A 25,513-nucleotide genomic window follows, 5' to 3' on the forward strand; every position below is an offset into this window, starting at 1 on the left:
TTAAATATACGAATTCTTTTGTCACCCACCGTTTATAATTAATTGTTTTCCATCGAAGTCTCTTTTTGAAAAACTATTTCTCAAAATATCGTTTATAACACACATTTCACTCATTTGGAAAAAAGTAACACACGTGTAAGCATCTGTGTATATTGTAAGTAAATAAAAAAATTAAAAAAACGGAAAAATGACGTTAGTCAAATTAAATATTTTTGTTTTCAGAACACTCCAAAAATATAATAGTGCAAACAGATGTCTTGGATAAAAGATTCAAACTTACCACCAGGCTGTTCCAAGAATTATGGCTAATTATAGCAGTTCTTGAGAACTGCTCTAGTTCCGGTCAGAACCAGCTAACAAAGAGATAGAGAGGTGGGGGCCATGCTATTATCAGAAAGCATTACTTCCTACGATAAATTTGTGGAATCACTGACAGAGAGAGGAAGGGGTACAAAATATATATGCTATCGGTCTTAGCATATCTTTTGACAGGTCACTGAGAGAGAGAGAGAGAGAGAGAGAGAGGGGGGGGAAGGAAGGAAGGACAAACTAACATAGATAGGGAGTTAGAGAGTGTCTATATGCTAGATTCTCATTGCATACCCTTCTCAAAGCTTTTTCTAGTCACTGAGAGAGGGGAAGGGGAGATCGGTCCTAGCATATTTTTTGACAGGTCACTAAGAGAGAGAGAGAGAGGAGAAGGAAGGAAGGACAAACTAACATAGATAGGGAGTTAGGGAGTGTCTATATGCTGGATTCTCAAAGCTTTTACTAGTCACTGAGAGAGGGGAAGGGGAGACAGAATATTTCGAAAACTGGACGGATTATTTTTTGCAAGAAAGTAACTATTTTATCTAATTTTCCGATTATATAACAAGCCATGCAGCGCATAGCTTGCATGTCTGAGACTGCACGCCACTGATATATATATATATATATAAACAAATAGTAAATGAGTATATGCATATATACGTACAGGTATGTGCATACCGACATCCACCTGTATGTATAGGTGCATATCTGGGTACAGGACATTGCAAACAAAACAGAGACGAGAAAACACACAATCCACATAGAGAACATTCTACTTCATCAGCTACCTCCGTTTTAACACCGGCGTTTCGAAGATATATATATATATATATGAATCCAAAAATTAATAAATATAAAGTGCTTCTTAACAATGAAACCACTAATATCAAATATTTTCAGTGCATGAAACAACTATGAGACTTGACTATTTTCCAATTGTTCCAATATTTCATGTGTTTGTTTTCCCATCAAATGTCCATTTAGAAAAGGTTTCCTTGCACTGATAAAAGATTCTGCATGAAACACTATAGTGTATGGGTTAATTGCAATAGACGTTCTTTGGTTTGGCTCCTTGACACTAAAACTCTGCTTCTGCTCAACTTGTCTCTCCACTGGTGATGTTCTTGGTACCATGATAGAATTACTATTTTGGAACTTTTTGTTGATATAAGGGTTGTTGTTTTCATGCTTTTCCTTTTGTTTATGTCCAAGGAAAACTAGAATAGAGAAAGGTAATGTTGGAAATTATATTTTATATTTTATATGATGGAAATTATATTTTAAAATAAATATAAATGCAACAGCTACCATTTATCTTTCAATTATTTTTGGTTGTGGGAGAGACTCCAAAGTTTGATTCTTTTTTTTAGTGATGGAAATTCTCTCTTTGGTAATAAACTTTTCACTTGGATTATCAATGAAATCATAAGGTCTATTTGAGATCAATCAAAATTACAATCAATGGCTATACATAAGATCATCAGTTCACCTTGTATTTAGTCTTGAGAAATCCTAATAGTTAAACATATAACTAATCCAGCTAACATGACATATACAGGAGCAAACACTCACATGAACGCACTAAAATCAGGAGCATATGATAGAAATGAGAACTGTTGACAGTTAAAATGTTGTAAATAATCATAGAAATATAAAAGCATGTAGAAAAAGATTTGTTACATATTTCTCATAGCCACTTCAAATATAATATACCAGATTTTATTATATTCACAATAGATGCTAATATCAAACTCTTTGGTGTTTTTTTGTTCTTGTACTTGTTGGTTAGAGACGCAGGTGGGGCTGTGTGAAGAAGAAATTTGTTTCCCAGTCTCATGATTTCAGATTTTGTCCCATTATGTGACACATTGGGCAAGTGTTATCTACTATAGTCCAGACCAACCAAAGACTTGTGAGTGGACTTGCTAGATGGAAACAGAAAGAAGCCCATTATACATGTAAGTGTGTGTGTTTGTATATGTGAGAATATGTATCTATGTATATATGTGTGTGAGTGTATGTATGTTACCATGTAATAGTTGTAAAACAAGTGTTGCTGTCATACAAACAGTGTCATTCGTTTTTAATATTCTGTGCCATGAGGAAATAATACCTTGTTTGGAAATAGGAGGGGATTGGTGACAAGAAAAGCATCCAGCTGGAGAAAATCTGCCACAATAAACTTTGTACAACCCACACAAGCATGGAATGGGGATGTCAAAATGATATCAGCTTTGTCATTATGACTACGAAATGATATCTTATTCACATAAATATCTGTCAGTTTACAACCAAGAAAATTTCTTTCTGTAACAGTCATCATTGGTCTTCATAATGTAATTAGGTCAAGCTGCTTTAACCTTTTCATTGTGAAATTAAATTTTATGGTTATTCCAGTAATGAAGTTAAATATCAACGAAAAAATACAACTGATATTTTCTGAAAGTCACATTGTCTCAATAAACTTGATATATCTCAACAGAAAATAGTTTCAAATATGACATTCCTCAACAAAAGACAGATTGATATATAAAAATGTTTGCTGCAGTTAAAGAAATTTTGAGTGGACATATAAGATTTCTGCAGTAAAATGATTAAATAATAATATCACTAAATATCAACACAATAACAATAAAGCTGGATGGCTACCAGAGCATCAATACTTTTCAATTAGTGAAAAGAGCAATATAAAGAAATCTTCTAAACCTGCACTCTTTGGTCTGTTGGTATTCTTTATAAATTGTTTCCTTGGAACAACTGCACTGACAGGACGTCTCAGCTTTATACGGTAGATATTTGTCAAATTTTTCTGGAAATTTAAGAAAAAAAAATTGTTTTAACATTTCCTTATCTTTAACCTGTAATCGTAAAATAAACTAAGGGACTGTTATCTATTTAATCATCCTTAAGTTTTTCTTGTTTTGAAATGCTAAATAAAAAGTAATATATTCAAAGTGAAATGCACCAATTCAGAGGCTATAGCAATGAAGTTTTAACCCTTTGCCTGTTCAAAGCATTTTCATAAGTTTGAAGTAAATGTCTGGGCTTGTTTTCAGACGTTTAGTTAGCCCTTGTTTCATACATTCTGAGTAATATAAAACTCTCTTTTCATAAGTCACAATTTACTCTGGTGGTTGAAAAAAAAATTGGAAATGTGTAACATATAAGATGCATGGATGCCAAAGAAAGAGGTCTTGTGTATCAAGGACAGGCAAAGGGTTAAGTTTTAATCAACAGAGACAACTTAAAACAGAATACTTTTTTACTTGTTTCAGTCACTGAACTGAGGCCATACTGGAGCAATGCCTTGTAGGGTTAATTGAAGAAATTAAACCCAGTATTTCTTTTTTTAAAGTCTGGTACTTATTATGTTGGTTTCTTTTGCTGAACTGCTAAGCTACAGGGATATAAACAAACCAACACCAATTGTCAAGTGGTGGGGAGAAGACAAAACCAAAAATACACAAATATATATATACACACACACAAAATAGGCTTCCTATAGTTTCTGCTTACAAAATTCACTCACAAGGCTTAGCCTGAAGGCACATTAGAAAAAAACTTGCCCAAGGTGTCATGCAGTGGACAGGAAGTGGGAGTGAACTTGAAACCACATGGTTGCAAAGCAAAACTTCTTAACCACATAACCATACCTGCATCTGAATTTAATTTGTTGAGTAATTTAATTGACCAAAACAAATAATCACAGTCATATTTTTCTTCTGTTTTAATGGTCTAAATACAGTAGTAAAATGTTTGGGATTGATAATTGAGGCCATTCAGTTTAACAACAAAAACAAACAACAAACAATGTAAATCAGTAAGTCAATAAAGGTGTAGACATGGCTGTGTGGTTAACAAACTTGATTTGCAACCATGTGGTTTCAGGTTCAGTCTCAGTGAGCCTGAACACCTTGGGCAGGTGTCTTCTACTATCGCCCCAGACAGATCAATGCTTTGAAAGTGAATTTTGGTAGGCAGAAACTGTATGGAATCCCATCATATGCGTGTGTGTATGTGTGCATGTGTATGTTCTCCTACTGCTTGACAACTAGTGTTGATTTGTTTACATCCCTATAACTTTGCAGTTCAGCAAAAAAGGAATGATAAAATAAGTACTTGACTTAAAAACAAACACTGGGGTTGATTTGATCAACAAAACCCTTCAAGGTAGTGCTCCAGCATAGCCACAGAAACAAATAAAAAATAAAAGATATCAAAATGTAATTAATAATTATATTTTCATATTAAGGCAAGAAGCTGGCAGAATTGTTAGCACACCAGGCAAAATGACGAGTGGTATTTTGTCCTTCTTTATATTTCAAGTTCAAATTCTGCCAAGGTCAACTTTACCTTCATCCTTTCGCAGTCGATAAAATAGGTACCAGTTAAGTACTGCAGTCAATGTCACTGACTTACCCCTTCCCCCAAAATTGCTGGCCTTGTGCTAAAATTTGAAACCAATAATTATATTTTTGTATTTCATTTCAATTACCTAGAAGCACTCAACTTTTGCTCTATTTATTTCATCCAGCAACACTCATAGACAGTTCTCTGAATTATGCTTAGTTTATTTTGCACAATTTTACTCATCCTTTCTTAGGACTTACTGTCAAAATATTATATATTTTTTTCACCACAGCCAGTCAACTTTAAGATCCTTGTACTTTCGAAGTTTCTCAACTGCACTTCTTTTTAAATTTGCCATTGAAAATGCTTCTACAAACTACATAAGCACAGGAATAGAATTATTACTTTTGTGCATGAGAAGACCCAGCAAGCCAAGTGAGACCTAAATCCAAGGCCTCTGCCAGGAGTATAGCCAGCCCACTTATGTGTACTTCCCTTCATTGGACACTAAACTTCGCTCGTGAAGACCTGTTGAGGCAAGTGAAATCGAAATCGAACTAAATTTGACGACTGGCACCCATGCCAACGTCATCTCCTTCATTGAACACGAAACTCAGCTTGCGAAGACCTGTTGGGGCAAGCGAAATCGTGATGGCACCTGTGCCCAGCGTTGCCTTCCTGGCACGTGTAAAGACATTCGAACGAGATCGTTGCCAGTGCCGCTGGACTGGCTCCTGTGCAGGTGGCACGTAAAATACACCATTTTGAGTGTGGCCGTTGCCAGTACCGCCTGACTGGCCTTCGTGCCGGTGGCACGTAAAAGCACCCACTACATCTTGGAGTGGTGGGCGTTAGGGAGGGCATCCAGCTGTAGAAACTCTGCTAAATCAGATTGGAGCGTGGTGTAGCCATCTGGTTCACCAGTCTTCAGTCAAATTGTCCAACCCATGTTAGCATGGAAAGCGGACGTTAAACGATGATGATAATGATGATGATATACATACATATATATTGTGTGGTAAGGTTTCAACAAGCAAAATCGCATTCAGTCAGCTAAGAGAGTAAAGATGATGTTATGATAATATTTAACAAGAATTGTCGTTTCTATTATAACACTTTATATATATCATCATCGTCGTCGTCGTCGTCCTTTAACGTCCACTTTCCATGCTGGCATGGGTTGGACGGTTTGATTGAGGACTGGCAAGCTAGAAGGCTGCACCAGGCTCCAATCTGATCTGGCAGAGTTTCTACAGCTGGATGCCCTTCCTAACACCAACCACTCCGAGCGTGTAGTGGGTGCTTTTATGTGCCACCAGCACGAGGGCCAGTCAGGCGATACTAGCAACAACCATGCTCAAAAAGTGTTTTTTACGTGTCACCTGCACATGAGCCAGTCCTGCAGCACTGGCAATGACTATGCTCAAATATTTTTAACGTGCCATCGGCACATGTGCCAGTAAGGCGACACTGGCAATTATCACACTTGAATGGTGCTTTTTACATGCCACCAGCACAGAAGCTAATCAGCGGACTTGGCAACTATCACGCTCAGATGATGCTTTCAATGTTCCACTGGCACGAGTGCTAATCAGGCGGTACTGTCATCAGCCACATCAGCGATTTTGATTTCACTTGCCCCAACAGGTCTTCGCAAGCGAAGTTGATTGTCCAATGAATGAAGGGTACTCATAAATGGGCTGGTTTTACACCACTGGCATAGGCCATAGGTTATGGTCTCACTTGGCTTATCGGATCTTCTCCAGCACAGTATATCTCCAAAGGTCTCGGTCACTAGTCATTGCCTCAGTGAAGCCCAATGTTCAAAGGTCATGCTTCACCACCTTATCCCAGGTCTTCCTGGGTCTACCTCTTCCACAGGTTCCCTAAACTGCTAGAGTGTGACACTTTTTCACACAGCTGACCTCATCCATATGCATCACATGACCATACCAGCACAGTTGTTTGTCTTGCACACCACATCTGATGCTTCTTAAGTCCTACTTTTCTCTCAGGACACTTACACTCTGTTGTGTATGCACACTGACATTACACATCCAGCAGAGCATACTGGCTTCATTCCTTGCAAGCTTACACATGGCCCATGTTTCACTGCCATGTAGCATGGCTGTTCATACACATGCATCATACAGTCTACCTTTTACTTTGAGCGAGAGACCCTTTGTCACCAGCAGAAGTAGGAGCTCTCTAAACTTTGCCCAGGCTATTCTTATTCTAGCAGCTACACTTTCAGAGCATCCACCCTGCTACTGACTTGGTCACCTAGGTAAGGGAAGCTATCAACTACTTGCAGTTTTTCTCCCTAGAATGTGACAGAAGCTGTTCTCTGCACATTTTCAGTTTTTATTGGTCCTGAGCATCTGCCACATACAAAACTATCTTCCCAGTTAGCCTTCCTTTGATATTGCTGCACCTCTTATGTGTCCATAGCTTACACTGGGTATATCTTATGTAGTTTCTACCTACGCCTTTTCTACGGATCAAGCAAGGCCATCTACCTGAAGGGATTTGTGGTTTGTCTGCCTTCCTACTTATTAAGACTTTGGTTTTAGCTAGGTTGACTCTAATCCTTGCTTCCACACCTGAAACTTTTCCTCTAGCTCTGATAGTGACTCAGCAATTAGGGAAAGGTCATCAGCATAGAGGAGCTCCCAGAAGCATCCTATCTTGAATTCCTCTGTTATAGCCTGGAGGACTATGATGAATAAGAGGGAGTTGAGGACTGGTCCTTGGTGGACCCCTACTCGGAATTCTTCACTGTACTTGTTGCCAACACTCACTTTACTGACAGCATCGCTGTACATGGCTTGCACAGCTCTCACTAACCATTCATTTATCCCTAGTTTCCTCATTGACCACCAGATAAGGGAATGGGAGACCCTATCGAAGGCTTTCTCCATGTCAATGAAAGCCAGGTACAGAGGTTTATCTTTGGCTAGGTATTTCTCCTGCAGCTGTCTTACCAGAAATATAGCATCAGTGGTGCTTTTCCCTGGCATGAACCCAAACTGAATCTCATCTAGACTGACTCTCTCCTTAATTAGTTGGGCTATGACCCTCTCTGTGACCTTCATTATCTGATCCAACAGCTTGATACCTCTGTAATTATTTGTATTTAAAGCATCACCTTTACCTTTGTAGCAGTTGACTATGGTGCTGCTACACCAGTCATTGGGTATGACTCCTTCATGTATCACCTGGTTGACTATACGGGTGAATAAGCTATAGCCGACACTGCCAGATATTTTGAACATCTCTGCAGTGATTCCTGATGAGCCGGGGGCTTTCCATGTCTTCTTACCCTCGATTCCTTTATCTACCAAGGTACTGTCAATTCAGATAGCTGGTCCCACTGTTGGGTCGACATTCGGCAGACTCTCTTTCTCCCATTCATTCTCTTTATTTAGCAACCTTTCAGAGTGGCGTCTCCAAATCTCTCTCTTTGCAAGTGAACCATCTCTCTCCTACGACATCATAATTCTCTCTCACACAATGTCTTGCAACACAAAATACCTCAAGTCTTTGGTCCTCACGGCACGGAACATTGGCAAATTTTTTCTTATCTGCTTCCCCTCTGGCTAAATAAACCTATCTCCTAGCTTCCTTTCTGGCAGTCTGATACAATTCCCTGCTATCACTGTTCTTCCAGTCCTTCCAAGCCTGTTTCTTTTGTCTAATAGCCCTGTCAACAACATTGTTCCACCACCACGTTACCTTGGGTCGAGAGGAAACTTTGCACCAGCCACAGATCTGGTCAGTGGCCCTCAGCAGGTTGTCTTGTAGAAACCTCCAGTTGTCTTCCACATCATATGATGCTATACCCCCCCCCCTATTTCGTCAAAGGCTTTGAGTAATACGTCTCTAAATCTCTGTCTATTTGCAGGATCTTTAAGCTTCCAGACCCTTCTCCTCCATGCTGGTCGTCTTCTGAGCATCCATTTATCCCCAATCCTGAAGTCGCTAACTACTAGTCTATGTCGTGGGGTACATTCTTCGCCTGGGAAGGTTTTGGCATTATAAGCAGCCATCTTTCCCTTTCTCTGGTGAGGATGTAGTCAATTTGGCTAGTGTGCCTGCCAGAACGGTAGGTGACTAGGTGACTGGCAGGTTTCCTGAAGTTAGTATTGCAAACCATAAGATCATTTGCAGCGCAGATCTCCAGCAGCCTGGTTCCTTCCTCATTGCGGGAACCAAAACCATAGCCTCCATGTATGCCATGGAAGCCCCCTGTATGTTGTCCAATATGTCCATTGAAGATACCAGCCACAAAGGGAAGGTCCCTGTCATTCGTTAACGAGGTAGTCAGCAAGAGGGTGTCATAAAATCGGTCTTTCTGTTCATCAGGTAGCCCCAGCTGAGGGGCCTAGGCCGAGATAATGGTTACTAACCCATGATGTAGCACTAATCTAATCTCAAGTATTCTATTGCAGACTCTGACTACCTCGGTTACCTTATCAACCCATTTCTCCACAAGAAGTATACCCATGGCCCCGACCCCATCAGTGTTCCCTGCCCAGAAAATCTTGTACCTATGTTCTTTGCCTGTGAGCAACCTAGTGGAACCTCCTCTCCACCTTACTTCTTGGATGCTGCACAAATCTACACGTCTCCATTCAAGCATCTCAACAATCTCACCAGACCTACCTTTCAGTGTGCCCACGTTGAGTGTGCCAACCCTGAGGGTATGGGAGGTGTGGGCCTGTGAAACCTTGGGATGAGAGACAGCAGCGTCATGTAGCTGAAAAGAAAGCTTGCATTTGGCAGAATTCAGAAACAATAGCCTTCAACCTGCATACACGACACCATCATTTTTATGCACTACATGATCACTACCTTACATAGGAGATAAACCCTAAGTAGGAGTGGGGATGGCGTTAAGCCTTAAGAAGTGTTCATGGGTGACAACTAAGAAATGTCAGAGGATAGGGACTTCCCGTACAGGTGGTGGCGGTGAGAGGGTGGGCGTACTGCGAAATTAGAGAACGTTTTCTGGATTTGTATCTTTTGGCAAAGTTATTAAAATGAAGTAGTGGAATCCGAGTGAGTTAGTTTATATAGGGTGGGGTGGTGGAGGAGGGGGAAGTGTTGGGGAAGCAAGTGGTTATCAAAACAGAGAGAGAGAGAGAGAGAGAGAGAGGGACCAGAGTTAGGCTGGTCAAGGATAGAACACGAGGGAGAAAAATATTCTTTTGGGATTTTGAGTAACATAATTTAATGAAACAGCAAATGCTGATAACAATGAAATGGAATTGAAAAATCTTAGAATTTTCAGTCAGCCAATCTGTGACAAAATTAGAGAAATAAGTGACGATGTGACAAAATTGATTAAATGAATAAGTGACGACAGTAAATGAAAGGAACCTAAGTTTGTTTTTAAAACACAACAGAATGGAAGAAGAAACTATGTTTAAACTAGGTTTACATAGGTAATGAAATAGATAGAATAATGAAAAGAACTAATAAAGGGATTATGATCTGCACAGAAAGAGAGGTGTTAGATGTACGAAGTTGAAAAAAAAACAAGATTTCTTAACTGAACATCTTCTGGATTTGTATTCTTTTGGCGGAGTTATTAAAATGAAGTAGCAGAATCCGAGTGAGCTAGTTTATATAGGGTGGGGTGGTGGAGGAGGGGAAAGTGTGTATATATATATATATATATATATATATATATATATATATAAAAGCTATATTAAATCTCTAGTGAGATATAAACAGCAGCAATACGAAACCGTAACATATAATTGCCAACCAAGTGTGGCGTCCTATAAAGGACAGTGCTGCTGACGTTTATAGGCCCAGGAAGACATCTCTTCCAGCTGGCTAATGACATACATTCTGTGTCTGATTAGCATTTGTGAAGGGAGGTCACCGCTCCCATCTCTAGCATTATTTGATACACACAGACTCAAGTTTCTGGGTGGTTATCTGCCCTCAGTGTGTGTTAATCACCAGAATGTGTGTCGTTAGCCAGTTGGAAGAGATGTCTTCCCGGGGCTATAAACATCAGTAGCACTGTCCTTTATAGGACACCACACTTGGTTGGCAATTATATATATATATATATATCAATTTAAATACACAACTGAAAGAACTACTAGTAATTTCATACTTTTATGATACTTGAACAGCCATATGTATAAAATACACCATGTATCTTAAAGCAATCTTTCAGGCGTATTTTATAAATATGGCTGTTCAAGTATCATAAAAGCATGAAACTACTAACAGCTCTTTCAGTTGTGTATTTAAATTGATATTTATCTCTCACTGGATGGAGTACTTTTTTCGTTGATTCTACCTCTATTGGATCTTTAACCTGTATGTATGTATGTGTGTGTGTTTGTGTGTCATGTTGCATGTGTGTGTGTGTGCATTCGTGTGCGTGTGTGTGCATTCGTGTGTGTGTGTGTGTGAATATACCCTTGTCTTGACATCACATGATAGCAATAAAAGACCATCACTGCCATATTAATGACTTTGTTCATTTCCAGTCATCTGAGGAAAACATGACTAGCAATAGGGATTATTACCTCGCTTGAAAACAGGTGAGGGTTGGTGACAGGCATGGCATCAGGCCATAGGAAATCTGTCTCAACAAATTCCAACTGGCCCATACAAGTATGGAAAAGTGGGTGTTAAATTATGATGATGATGATGAAACTACAATTATTGGGTTCTATCAAGAACTTGAAAATTGACTCTTTCAAAATACTTTATTCTCTTTAAACAGAAAATGGTAGAATGTAAAATATGAACATAACAATCAATGATAAACATTGACCCAGACATCTGACAGGGAAATGAAAGGAAATGGTCCAAAAAGGTTGGGTTCTTGTATACAAATAACAAAATGGCTGGCTCACATCCAACTGATTCATTTAATCAGCATTATGGTCAGAATTTGTAAAATATTCAGAAATGTCTTCACTGCAACACACCAATGAGAAGCAATACAAACACACACACACACACACACTATCACACATACCTACACACACACAATATCACACATACCTACACACAAAGACACACACATCATCAAGTTCATTTATCATCCACTTTTCCATACCTGTATAAGTCAGAGAAAATATGTTGAGCCAGATTTTCTACAGCTAGATACCCTTCCCATCACCAATCTTGACCAGTTTCCAAGCAAAGTAGACATTTTCCCATAGTCAAATATGTCTCTCATGGAAGAATGGAAATGAACATCGTCACTCATATGACAACGACACTCATTTACAACACGATTGCTGTCTAGACCAGGGTACACAGGAACATACACACACACATATACATACATACATAGGGTCCTTTTTTTCAGTTTTCATCTACCAAATCCACTCAGAAGGTTTAGGTTGGCCCAGGACTATAGTAGAATATACTTGCCCAAGGTGTTGCACAGTGGAACTGAACCCAAGACTACATGACTGGAAAACAAGCATCTTAACTACACAGTCACATTTGTGACTTACAAAGTAGCATTGCATACATATGCTCACATACACAGTATAGATACGAAGAATACAGATACATACATACACACACATATATATGTGTATATACATATACACATACACATTAGCTGAATATTTTATAGAAACTTGTCTATGGATCAGTCTAATAATATTAGTATTGTGCTAAGGCGGTGAGCTGGCAGAAATGTTAGCATACCAGGCAAAATGCTTAGCGGTATTTCGTCTGTCTTTACATTCTGAGTTCAAATTCCGCCAAGGTTGACTTTGCCTTTTATCCTTTTGGGGTCGATAAATTAAGTACCAGTTATGTACTGGCCCCCTCCCCCAAAATTTCAGGCCTTGTGCCTAGAGTAGAAAAGAATATTAATATTGTGCTGTTTTACATTTAATGAAACTGATGAAATGAATGTTGTCTGCATTTTAAATGATTGCAACCAAATTTCTAAATGATCTCAAATGATGTCAACTGCTTTTTGTATCATATAGTCAGTATAATTCAACTTACACAGTTGGTAACAGGTACTTCTTTAATGGAAGGTGCAGGCTGTATTGAGAGATTTTCCAAAACTAGATTGTTAATGTCTGTAGTTAATGGTTTTGAATCTACTTCATTCATTCTGTTTTGTTTCAAATCCTGAAAGTAAAATAGAAAAGATATGATATCTTTTATCATTTACTTGTTTCAATCATCAGACTGTAGCCATGCAGGGGAAGTGTCTTGAAGAATTTTAGTCAAAGGAATCGACCCCAGTCCCTATTTTTATTTTAAGCCTAGTACTTATTCTATCAGTCTTTTTTTACTGAACCACTAAGTCACAGGGATGTAAACACACCAACGCCAGCTGTCAAGCAGTGATGGGGGACAAACAGACACAAAAAGACACACACACAGACATGATACAAAATATAATAGAAAGTTGAGAATGGTAGAAGATTCTGCTCATGCTCCACTGCTGGTGTGGGAGTTTTTGTCAGAGCCAATAGGAGCTGTGAAAATTGAAGTGACTGAGAACTTCAGAGAGGAGTGATGGATGAAAGAAATTTGAATAGTTCTTGGTATACAGAGGAATTTGGACAGTGGTAGAAACAATGAAAAGTAAGTAAAGGGAGACTTCTATAGTCAGGTTGTCTCCATAAAGAAGGATTGCATATGATTTTGATGTGGATTTTAAAGATAAAATAGAGTATAAGTCAGACATAGGCAATTTTTTTAGAGAGGTGGGTTAAATGAGACATGGCTCATCATTAGGTAAGCCATACTACTAAAGCAATTCAAGGTCATTCTTGGCTGGGTGTGCCGTTTAGAAAGTCCCATAGACTACAGGTTGTCCATATAGGTACTGGTGAGCAGAAAAAGAAAGAACATATGTAAATGGATAGGTTGATTGTTCCAAAACTTACACTTTGTTTTAAAAGTAGGTGCATGTAGTCATGTGTGCACATACAAGAAAGTCTCACACACACAGAGGATGGCAAATTAAAAGAAGCCAAGTCCAACCACACTTAGAATAAGGAACTCAAAGACAAGTATAAGAACAAATAAATATTTAATAGATACAAACCTGTAGGATGAGTAGTATCAATCACCACAATATTGTTATACTATTAATACAATTTACTACACTGAAGATAATAGTGACATTTTTGTAAGTAAACAATAGCATGGATAGTCCTGTTAGTATGTAGACATTTCAAATCACCTAACTCAGACAATGTGTAAGACTGGATCAGAGTCAAATAGTTAGTTATCTTGTTCTATGTAGTCACTGGAGTAGAACCCTGGTATTGGTTACAGTCAGTGTATGATAAATAGTGTGCATCATCTTATCCAATGTTAAACTCATCATGCAAAACTATCTACTACAAAATTAACATTTTCATTTTCTACAATGATTATTGTTCATATAGGAACTATAAGAAAAATAATAGTGCTGCTAGTTGACAGTACTTAAAATATTGAAGCTAACAATGATTAGTAAAATGAATCACTTGCCTTGGATTGTTGTTGATTACAAGAACTTTTCCTTGATACTGATTTCAAAGGTTTACAACAGCCAAATTGCCTTATTAGCTGCTGATGATCCAACATTGTGTTCTGAAAGAAGTCATATCTCTGTTGCAAATGTTCAAGTTGCTTTGTTTTGATTTTCTTTCCATCTTCCTTTTCATTTTTATGTAACAGCAATTGTGTGATTGTTTCCCAGTTCTTTAGTACTTGCAATGACTGCAATATTTTACAATGAAAACTAATGGACAAAATTCTACTTAAATGATCAGACAAAAAAGCAATCAGTTTAGTTTAGTTGCAATTACAACATCAATGCAGTGCAGTCATGCTGATTTATTACAAGCTACATCTCAAAATAGATGTGCTATTCTAAAAACATCACAACAAAAGGTTTATAGATCTACAGTTAATTTAATTGTCATTGGACAATTTTTCAGGGAACCTTTTAGCATAAAGGGAATATGATATGTTGCCTAATATATCACTTTTCCTGTTTTTTATTATATGCTTTGGACATTTGTACTTTAACAGCTTCAATTTTCCCATTTATTTTATCATTTGCAAGTTAATAATTTTGCTCAATTGTTTTTACTCTTTTTTAATGATTGTTTTTTTTTTCCTTTTAAACAATACCCTGTATTCTTTTGGTGTTTGAGCTTTAATAGTGTCACTTTATCCATTTTTTTTTATCAATGCCTAGACATAAATGCATAAAATTCATTGGTCAACAATGGACAGTATAATTATCACATAAATCAATTTTATAGATAAAGATGTGGCTTTGTAACCACATAATTTTAGATTCAGTCCCACTGTGTGGAACCTTGAACAAGTTTCTCCCACTGTAACCCCATGGCCAACAATGCTTTGTGAGTGAATTTGGTATATGGAAATTATGCGGTAGCCCATCATATATATATATGTGATGGGGAGGCACATGTGTGCATGTGCGTGTGTCTTTGTATTTGTCCCATCACCACTTGACAAAAAGTGTTGGTTTGTTTATACACCTGTAATTTAGCAATTTGATATAAGAGACTGATACATTAAGTACCAAAATCAAAAAATAAGTACTGGAGTTAATTTCTTTGACTAAACCCTTCAATGTACTGCCACATAAAAGATAGAAGATAAACAAGTCACAGGAGCAGACTATACAAAATCTTACATTATATCTCAGGTACAAAATATTCACTCATGAATAATTATATGCTGCTCTATCAAGGACAAGCAAAGAAACATATGCTATTATTTCGAATTCAGACAAGATCAAAAACATTTTTATTTCCACTATCGACAACAAAACACCTGTGAGTTTATACTGTGTTTGTACCAGAATCACAAGTCTGTGTCCAGAAAAATAATTAATATATGTATTATATATATATATATATATATATATATATATATATATATATATATATATGTATTATATATATATATACCCGAGTAAGCACATAAATGTGAAACAACGTGGAATAAAGAGTACTCAAATACCAGAGGTAGAGTAATATGCTATATTTCTGCTGCTTTTAAATAAAGTATATATATATATATATATATATATATATTTTAAATGTAGTTGTATACTGTCAACTTAACGTGACAGTCCCAATAAGGGAATATATTACTGCCATTTAGCCCTAGGAAGCTGGACTGCTTCCTGTCGGCCTTGACACATTTCCTGTGTCCTTATGTTTACGAGGGGGAGACAAGCACCTCCACCCATCTTAGCCTGCATTTAGAGACATGTTTCTGAGTTTTTGCTCATCATCAGCTTGAAGTAGCATGGCCAGCTGGCTGAAGAAGTCTGTCAAGCTCTCGTAAAGGTATATTATTTCAGTGAAACACATTCACTAATTACAAAAATTAGAAATAATACATTTTAAAATCTCACAGAGAGACTTAAGCAGTAGTGATGCGATGAAGTAGTTGTATACTGTCAACTTGACAGACTTCTTCAGCCAGCTGGCCATGCTACTTCAAGCTGATGATGAGCAAAAACTCAGAAACATGTCTCTGAATGCAGGCTAAGCTGGGTGGAGGTGCTTGTCTCCCCCTCGTAAACATAAGGACACAGGAAATGTGTCAAGGCCGACAGGAAGTGGTCCAGCTTCCTAGGGCTAAATAGCAGTAGTATATTCCCTTATTGGGACTGTCACATTAAGTTGACAGTATCCAATTGTAAAAACCCTGCCAAAACAGACAAAGAAGTTTGGTTCAGGCTCCTGTCAAGCTGTCCAACCCATGCCAGCATAGAAGGTGGATGTTAAACGACGATGATGATGATATATACACACACACACACACATGCATACGAGGGTTGGCTGAAAAGTTACTTTCATGGAATGTTACCAAATGTGGTTTATTTTTTCAACCCCCCCCCCCCCCACACGAGGTTCCCACACCTCTTCCATTGGTGTCACAGTGCATGGATCCCATTGGTGAAAAAAGCTTTCATTCTGTTTGGCAAAAAAAGTCATCAACAGCAGATATGACGTCGTCATCATTGTGATACTGGTTACCAGCCAACTGTTTTCACATGTTCGGGAACAGATGAAAATAAGAAGGGTGACCAACCAGTTAAAAGCCAGTCACATACAGTAGCCATTGAAACCAAAGATTTTTGTGCTGGAGCATTGTCCTGATGAAACACGAACCCTATCATCAGTTTTCCTTGGCATTTGGTCTTGATAACATTTCATACCTGCCTCAGCAAGTTAGCATAATACTCATCATTGATGGGGTGGCCTTTTTGAAGACAGTCAATAAATACAATATCTTTTGCATCCCAAAAAACAGAGGTCATCACCTTCCTTACAGATAAAACACTCTTGACTTTCTTTGGAACAGGTGAGGAGGGGTGCTTCCACAGCATAGATTGTCTCTTTGTCTCTGGCTCAAAGTGATGAACCCAACACTCATCCTGGGTTAGGAACCATTCAAGAAAACCAGTTGCTTTTCCTCAAACAATGTCAGATTTTCCTGTGATGTGATCAGCATGATGTGCCTTTGATCAGATATTAGATGTGGCACCCACCAAGCAGAAACCTTCATCATGCCAAATTCACTGTGCAGAATATTCTCAAATCTCACATGAGATATGTTAATAGCATTGGCTATAGTCAACTGCTGTCATTCATAACCATGTGGTGAACACAGTCAATGTTTTTGATGTTGAAGGTAGTCGCAGTATGGCTAGACCTTGGGTCATCTTCAAGACTCTCCTTTTCACTCCTATATTCAGCCGCCCACTTTTGCACTATTGATAAAGCTGGAGCATCATCCCCTAACATAACAACCATGTCAGCATGAATGTCTTTGGGGGCTAAGCCCTTTTTCTGCAAGTATTTGGTAACACCAGGATGCCAAATTTTGTCCATTTTCAAAAGAAGTTGCTGCTAGTTATTTTTGAAGTCTTCTTTGAACAGTCAGATGTCAGTTTACCTGGAAAGAAACAATGCAGTTGTTAATAAGAAGAGTTGAAAGCTCTAGTATCACTCCTTCAGTCAGCCTATAAACTTTTCAGCTTACCCTCATATTACTATAGGTGTAACTAAAAAATCTATGAGGGCTTAAGGTAGGTCTGTCTGATTCATCATTCTTGTATGTGCTATATTCTATAGTGTTATCTGTGCCATGATTATAAAGATTGGTTGTATCAGAAGTATTGGTGATAGAGAAAGTAGATTTTCAATCTCTTGATTGTACGCGGTTGTATCATACACACACACATTACCATATATATGTGTGCACAGAGGGAGACCTAAAGAGAGAGTGGGAGGGAGAGGGAGAGAGAGGGAGAGAGAGAGAGAGAGAGAGCGCGGATTTGAATTAATAATGAGGCTTATCGTAATGAACTTCAAAAATTTTCAGAAAAACACTTACTTTTTGATCTGGCCATCTTCCATTAAGTGTATTTTCTCTTCCTTTGTAAATAAGGCACAGAATTAAAAACAAAAATATTAGTCAAATCAAATCGAAATTGAAACAGAAAACAGAAAGCAGTAAACATAAGACATTTTGAAACGTTTTCTGTTAAGCATATACAAAAGCAATATTTGTAGGTATTGATATCTTAGAAACTACCTTTACAACCATGTGGTTTCGTGTTCAGTCCCACGGCATAGCACTTTGGACAAATATCTTTTACTCTAGCCCTGGGTCAACTAATGCCTGAAATTTTAGTGAAGTGGGTTAGTCGATTACATCAACACCAGAGCTCAACAGGTACTTATTTTATTCACCCTGGAATGATGAAGGGCAAAGTTAACCTTGGCAGAATCTGAACTCAGAACGTAAAGAGCTGGAAGAAATGCCACTAACATTCTAACAATTCTGTTAGCTATCTGCCTTTGTCACAAGGTCAGCAATTTCGGGAGAGTGGGTAAGTCAATTACGCCATCTCAAATGTTTGACTGATACTTATTTTATCAACCACAAAAGGATGAAAGGCAAATGTCAATCAACCTTGGCGGAATTTGAAACCGCAATATTAAATATTATTGTTAATGATTCGACGGCAACAGTGATTTTAGACAAAGTAATGTGAGGATTATTAGAGACATATACATACCAACTTACCAATTTAAATACAAATCCCACTACCACCACAAAAAAATCTAAATAAAACTCAAATACATATTTTCCCAAATTATCTGTATGATAACTATAACAATCACAATAACTCACCAATAATCTTTGAAATATGAGTAGTGGCTTCAACATCGCCATTCCAAGACCTAGAATGGAACAAGAAAACCAAAAGTTACCCTTATGCTAATGGTGCATTAACAGTATGTTATACTAAATAATTAAAGTATTTTTATCTCATTTAGTTTAACGATTTCATTATGTGTAAGATAATTGTTAATGATTTTAACATTATTGCTTAAGGTATATCCCAAGTTATAATTTTTGTAGCAAAAATCCTGAACAAATGTCATTATATAAAAAAAAGACATAAGTTAAATGAATGTTTTGAAATTAGAGAGATACCGTAATTATCATATTTGTTTTTCTGCTTTTCCCCGGATTGATTTACTTTCATTATCAATACAGCAGAAATATGTACCTAAAACCAAAGATCGACCAGTAATGCATGATGTCACGTTCGAGAAAAACTAACCGTAGATAATGGTCTCGCGGTTTTACTACCAAAAGAGAAAAATAAACAACACCATAGATAATACCCCAAACCCGTGCTGCGTATAAATTAACGCAACTTCTTAAGACACTATTTACAAACAGCCATAAGAAGTAAGTAGGGATAACGCTGTCGTCGTCCCAGTGAGATTGACGAAGTAATCGTTAATAAAGCGATCAAACAATAAAGAATGGCAGTTTTAAACTATTCATGCGAGGATATTACATCTCGGCTGTAACACCATATACTAATGATGTGAAACTATGTTACGTCGACTACAACGAATAAATATAAACAGACCAAGAAGAATGAACAAACGATAATATTACATACAATTTTATAAGGAGAATTAGGTTATTTAATTGTTCAAGAACTCTTCCAGTTTCAGCTTGACTCAGTTTAAGCATTTCTTTCAATTCTTCAATTTCATCTACTTTTGGTTCATTCAGTTGAGAGACTTCCTCAATAACAGGTAAACTTTCTTTACTCTGAGTGCACACCCCGTTCATGGTGAGACGATTTGGTTAAAAAGGTGTTTCTGTGTGGTTTCACTTCAATAGTAAATTAGAAGTCATTTACTTTTTCATAAATAACATTAATTAATCAAGGCAACAAACTTAGGAATTGTTTTTTTTTTCTTTTACAGACAAGGAAACTATCGTTTTCAATTAAATCGGTGAAGCCAAATTCAAATCTGATAACCTATTTCCCCTAGTCTCTAGATGTTATATAACCCCCAAAACATTCCACTTTTCCTTTTCTTTCCCCAGCTTCTAGTCCATGACCAGGTTATGTTATTTGTGTGTGCGATGTTTGATGTTAGTCATGCCAGACAATGGAGTTAGTTTCACTGGTGAGTCACCAATCTTGCTCCCAACCATCTACCGTGTAGACATTAAGTCGCTGAATTTTTATTTTTATTATTTATGTTGTAGTTTCTTCTTTTGTATTTGTGGTATAAATAGCTCCCTTTCTGCACGAACTATCAATATTCCAACCAAAATTGCTTTGATATCTACTTTCCATAACGGAGATTTGCTGGGGCGAAACGCTCGCTAATACCCGTCGCTTACAGTCCCAAAGTTGTCAGGGAAGAAGTCTAGGATATAACACAACGAAGGAATTTTTAGAGACTTCCTACTTCCCTTTAATTTTTATTTATTTGTCCCAAGATTTCAGCATGTTATCTACCAATTCGCGACAACTGTCAGCTTTGTGATTCCCGATAATCTAAACAACCCCAGCAAAAGATGTCCATGCTCTTTCTTTTGCCTTGTTTAATTTAAGAAAGACTGATGAGTCTCAGATGATATTTATGAATCTATGGTTCAAACTTTACATTTGTCGATATTTCAATGAATTTGTCCTTTAATTAAATATTGATTTCAAATTTTGGTACAAGGTCAACAGTTTTTGAGCCGTTGGGGGTTATCCAGAAGTGATGGAAAGAGACCAGATGGTCTTTATCTCTGTCCCTGGGTTAGAGGTAGATGTTTTATTTGAGACGCCGCAGTCTGCGACTCCTTTGCTTCCTCCTACATCCTGCAGTTAATGGGAGGGTCACTGCTTCCGTAGCCGAACGAAAGAAAACCCTGAAGTATCGAGACATGACAATGAACTAGCTTTTCTAACCTGTGGCGTTTGAGACGTTCGTAGGGATTATGCCACTAACCGCAAAGTTCTTGTCAACGTTGGCAACTCGTCTCACCGAAGTGTCAGGTGATACGGAAAGAGTTCCTTTTGTACACCCCCATGAAATTTTTTTTTAATATTAGACGTGGTGGTAAGTTGATTTCCTACCATGTCTTATAATGATAATGATGAGAAAGTTATTAAAATTAAGAATTTCTATTATAAAAACTTCACTTGGCAAGACTTCCACCCCCACACAAACCACCCTTAAAATTCTTTTTTTTATATACAAACCCCACTACGGGGAATACAAATCTGCAAAAAAATTGGCAAAAATCGGCATTTTTAAATTACCCCACCCCCATTTCTTTCAACTCCACAAATGCTGTTTTCTTATTTTCACACACACAGTACTGTGGAAAATAAAATAAATGTTTTGTTTTAAATACAAGATTTAGTCTAAATTAAGGATGTTTTTAAAAGATACAATATCAGAATATATATATATTCTCACACAACAATTAATATATATATATTTTAAATCATTTCTTTATAGTAAGAAATCTTTTATTCTCTCTCTCCACACACAAAAAAGTGAAACCTAATTAGAGTTTCAGTCGGAAATACGCAAAGCAAAAGTGATTTTTTCTTCTTCTAAAACTGCCACACAGCCTGAAATGTTTGGTCGAACAAATATTTATATTGATAAAATTTTTTTTTAAAGTTTGTATTTTGTTGAGATTAATCCAATGATTTGACAGCAAGGTATGTAATATGTATCTTTCTGAAACAATTTAGTACTAACCCTTGTGTGTGTGTATATACATAGACACTCTTATATATATATATATATATATATATATATATATATATATATATATATATATATATATATATATATATATATGTGTGTGTGTGTGAAATGGGACAAGAACGCAAAACATGCAGACAGGTGATACAAGAAAGGACAACAAAACATCCAGATAGACGATACAAAGAAAACAAGGACGGGTCATTCGGAGTTTTCTTTCCTCAGTCAAGTTCCAGATTATCTTTGCAATTTCGGCTGGTTATACTCGAGATTACACCAATCCTTGGAAGAAAGCAGCGAATGTACACAAAAACAAGGACGGAAAAAAAAACGGATAAGGTTACACACACCCCTTTTTTCTGAACAAAAATATGGGGTTAGCGTCACATTAGGAGGTCAGGATACTCGATACCACGCAAAAAATCTGAGGTTTTCTTTCTTTCTTTCTTTTTAGTGAAACGCGTGCGAGTGCACTTACCAAAATTTACCGAAGCGGAAACACAAAATGGTTTTTAGAAACGATTTGTAGAGAATGTGTCTGGGTCGATGATAAAAAATACTCTTAGCTCTTGTCTATATTGGGAGATGTCTGTTCATTGAAGTATGTCTGGCAGCGTTACGCGTAATGGCTCTCGTTTGTGAGTGTAAGTGAAATGCATTACGAAAAAAAACCCTAGGTTGGTACCAGTGAACAAAGGAAATACCATTTCTGTCTCAGATCAGCTCGCTCACAGATGCGCGCAGAGCATGCACATAGCCGCAAACATCGATACCTGAGTTACATGGACGTAACATTTTAAGTGTGCTAGTAAAGACGAAGTGGTGTTGGGTCTCAAACCGAAATATAGATTATACTACCGGTCAATTTTATATGTATGTATGCATTTTTGTCCATTAGTGATTTGTAGGAGAGTGGAAATGAGGTTATACCACATACCTGCTTTTCTTCCCCGGAGGTATTTAACGTGAAACAAAATGAAATGCCTACAGCTGGAAATTAAAAAACTATTCGTAGAGTGAATATAGTTAACTAAGAGATTAACTACAGCAGTCACCAACACAGAGAAATACATATTTTATTTCCCAAGATACAAGGCTAAGTATGAAAGAGGTTTTATATTTAGGTGAAGTAGTAATCAGTGATATTTAATAAGTTACGGTTGCTTAGAAACTTCACTCCGAACTAATTAGAAAAAGAAGCGTAAAGAAAAGCAATGTAGTTATAAAACAAAATCAAATGTTCCTGGTGTTAAATATAATATTTATGATCTTTCTTTCAAAAAATACCTGTTTATAATATTTATTGTAAGAGTCGCTGAATTCAAAGACTTATAGTAATAGAAAATGACAAATGATGTAAAGAAAATCATGACATATGTGGACTTACATGAAAATGAGATGTTTGATTAAATGGTTCGAATCGTTTGATGTTCCACCGTGAAAAACAAAAAAACACTGCAAACAGACGACTTTTAAACGACACGTTCTACAAAAGAATTAATTTAACGCGCCTCTTTGGTTGATCAGCATTTTACAACTGAAAATAAATTGTTACAATAAGCCGTTTGTTGATATCTGTTTACATGACACTGGTTTTATTTATTCATACCACTAAATTAATTATGCTATCAAGTTGGATTGTTTCCCGTAAATTATATACTACTTCGATCAAGTTTTATTGACCCTTTAAAAACCTTGTACACGAGTTAGACACGTTAGGAAATGCACAGCTAGTATGATGAGACATCACAAGGAAAAGGTTAATCAATATGACTAATACATTGAAAATCTAAACGACTTTAAGTTTCCAGTTTATCAATTATGCTATCCCTTATTCAAAACTTAGAGCAGATAATACATTTCAAATAAAGATTTTCAACATAAATATTAAGGTTACAGTTTTCGGTGGCCTATAACCGATTGAAATGACCCAGTTTAGGACTGGTACTTACTCTATAGACACCGACATGATGTGAATACTAAATACCAAAAGTTGTCACTAATGTTTGTCGCTTACTCTAATGATTCTACCAACTATTGCTCTTCAGTTCAGTTAAATAAGGATTTCTTTAACCCAATGCTACACATTTTGAGAGGAAGTTTATAACTAATTTTGCAGACTTGAGTACTTGACATCTATTTATTTTATCGATTATACGGGGTAAAGCACTGAATTTGAACATAAAACATAGAGGATGCAATTGAATACCCTGTGGTATCTGACGCTTCAACTTTTCAGCCAGACATCGCCTGACAGCTCCGATGGCACGATTCCAAATTTTTGTCGAAAAATCATTATATATACCTCAAATGAATATTAGGTACTATAAGCTCTTAATAGACAACGTATAGGCTCAGATGTTTGGTTGTGTCCCTTAAGCCATGTACTATTTCATCGTGGAGTACCCTGGGAGAACAGACTCGATATTTTTCAGTAGCAAAAGAAAACCAAATATCAAACCTTGATCAACGAGAGCCTTGTCAAGTGATGGCACACGGCTTCATTCCCTATTGAAGTCGACTGCTGCAGCTTTCCAGCAAGATCGATGCGCTGTTTCCTGCAGAAGATTAGTCTGAAACCCAATCGATTGAAGAACGCTACCAAGGCATGGCAGCTGAATCAACGTGGCTATAGTTGATACGTGACCGCAAGTGGAACCCTTTCACAGGCGAAGACCAATTCAGTCCTCGAAGCATATAGGCTAAGGGGCGAAACGCTTGTGACCTTGAGATATCTGCTGATGATACGGAAGGGTTTCTAACATTGCTATTGATTTTGAACTTGCAAAACCTCTGAGTAGCTCCTGCAGTTTCTACACGGAGAAAAGCATTTCCGGGGGTTATTTCACTTTCAGTCTGTTTTCTTTTCTTTTAAAAAATTTCTTTACGAATTAGATATGGTACGTGTTTGGTTTGAAGTAGTTCCACAAAAAATGGAATTATCTTGCAACTGACAAGCCATTATAGTAATTCAAATATTATTGCCCATGTGCTTCATTCAGAAATAAAACTAAATATCAAATGAAAGCGGTTAGCAAGTCCAAAATAATTTTTCGTTCATTCGGAAACTGCGTTCTTATGTGGTAGTGTCGTGCAATTTCTGATGTCTTGTTTATTGAAACTGGCTGACGAAAAAACTTGCGCGCTTGCTTTGCAGAAATCGAACCTACCTCAGCGCTAAACATATGTTTTCCCATCATTTTAGAATTTTATTTTGAGTTTTGGAGTTATCACGTCTCAGATTCAATTATTCGAAATAACTCGCGCGTGTGTATATGTATGTATGCATACATATATAGGCTTGGTGATGCAAACAAGAAAAACAAACGCGTGTGTGTGTGTGTGTGTGTGTATACACACACACATAGATGGGGAGAAAGAAAGAGCATTAGCACTGACTATGAATTGATTGTGCATCTTCAGTGATCCAATATTTCACTTTGAAGAACTAAAATTGTTCTGCCCAAGTCTATGTGCGTTTAATAGGATCTGATATGAACTTAAGCGTCCCAGCTTGTTCTGTTTCTCTTGCAGAACGCTGAAGGTATTTTTTCATAACGTTTCTAAAATAGTTATTATTTGTCGGTGACATAGAGTGATTGCTTCATTAATTAGTCTGTCCCTAGTTGATTAATATACCAACACAGCTGTAGCTGTGTTCTGTATGTGTGGTCAGCGACCAGACCTGTGAGAGATCAAGAATCGAAGACGACCGGCGGCGTTGGATCGGGCTTATTTATAGATGAAATAGG

At 37.2% G+C, this 25,513-nt stretch overlaps 1 protein-coding gene across 4 annotated transcripts; it reads right to left on the minus strand.

Moving 5' to 3' along the window:
* Positions 1–1,099: 1,099 nt before the first annotated feature.
* On the minus strand, positions 1,100–25,477 carry LOC106881722 (uncharacterized). Of its 4 annotated transcripts, XM_014932204.3 has the most exons (9): positions 24,223–25,476; positions 23,149–23,298; positions 19,652–19,869; positions 18,865–18,914; positions 18,061–18,101; positions 14,158–14,388; positions 12,670–12,798; positions 3,019–3,121; positions 1,100–1,529 (listed from the first exon to the last, which is right to left on the minus strand). In XM_014932204.3, the coding sequence occupies exons 3-9, from the start codon at positions 19,825–19,827 to the stop codon at positions 1,225–1,227; spliced, it is 1,035 nt and encodes a 344-aa protein (XP_014787690.1). In that variant the 5' UTR covers positions 19,828–19,869; positions 23,149–23,298; positions 24,223–25,476; the 3' UTR covers positions 1,100–1,224. The 4 variants fall into 4 exon arrangements, with proteins under 4 accessions (XP_014787690.1, XP_014787691.1, XP_089205321.1 ...); XM_014932205.3 differs by lacking the exon at positions 23,149–23,298 and having other exon boundaries at positions 24,223–25,477; XM_089349195.1 differs by lacking the exon at positions 12,670–12,798 and having other exon boundaries at positions 24,223–25,477.
* Between the last annotated feature and the right edge of the window lie 36 nt (positions 25,478–25,513).

The sequence above is a fragment of the Octopus bimaculoides genome, chromosome 3, assembly GCF_046866305.1.
Source record: "Octopus bimaculoides isolate indiv1 chromosome 3, ASM4686630v1, whole genome shotgun sequence".
Classification (NCBI taxonomy): Eukaryota; Metazoa; Mollusca; class Cephalopoda; order Octopoda; family Octopodidae; genus Octopus; species Octopus bimaculoides.

Excerpts from the sequence above, each read along its gene's own strand:
- LOC106881722 (XM_014932205.3), bottom strand. The coding sequence starts at position 19,827 with ATGAACGGGGTGTGCACTCAGAGTAAAGAAAGTTTACCTGTTATTGAG. Across the intron at positions 18,102-18,864 it reads TCATATTTCAAAGATTATTG|GAAGAGAAAATACACTTAAT; the intron begins GTGAGTTATTGT and ends TTATTTACAAAG. Across the intron at positions 12,799-14,157 it reads GTAATCAACAACAATCCAAG|GATTTGAAACAAAACAGAAT; the intron begins GCAAGTGATTCA and ends TTTTACTTTCAG.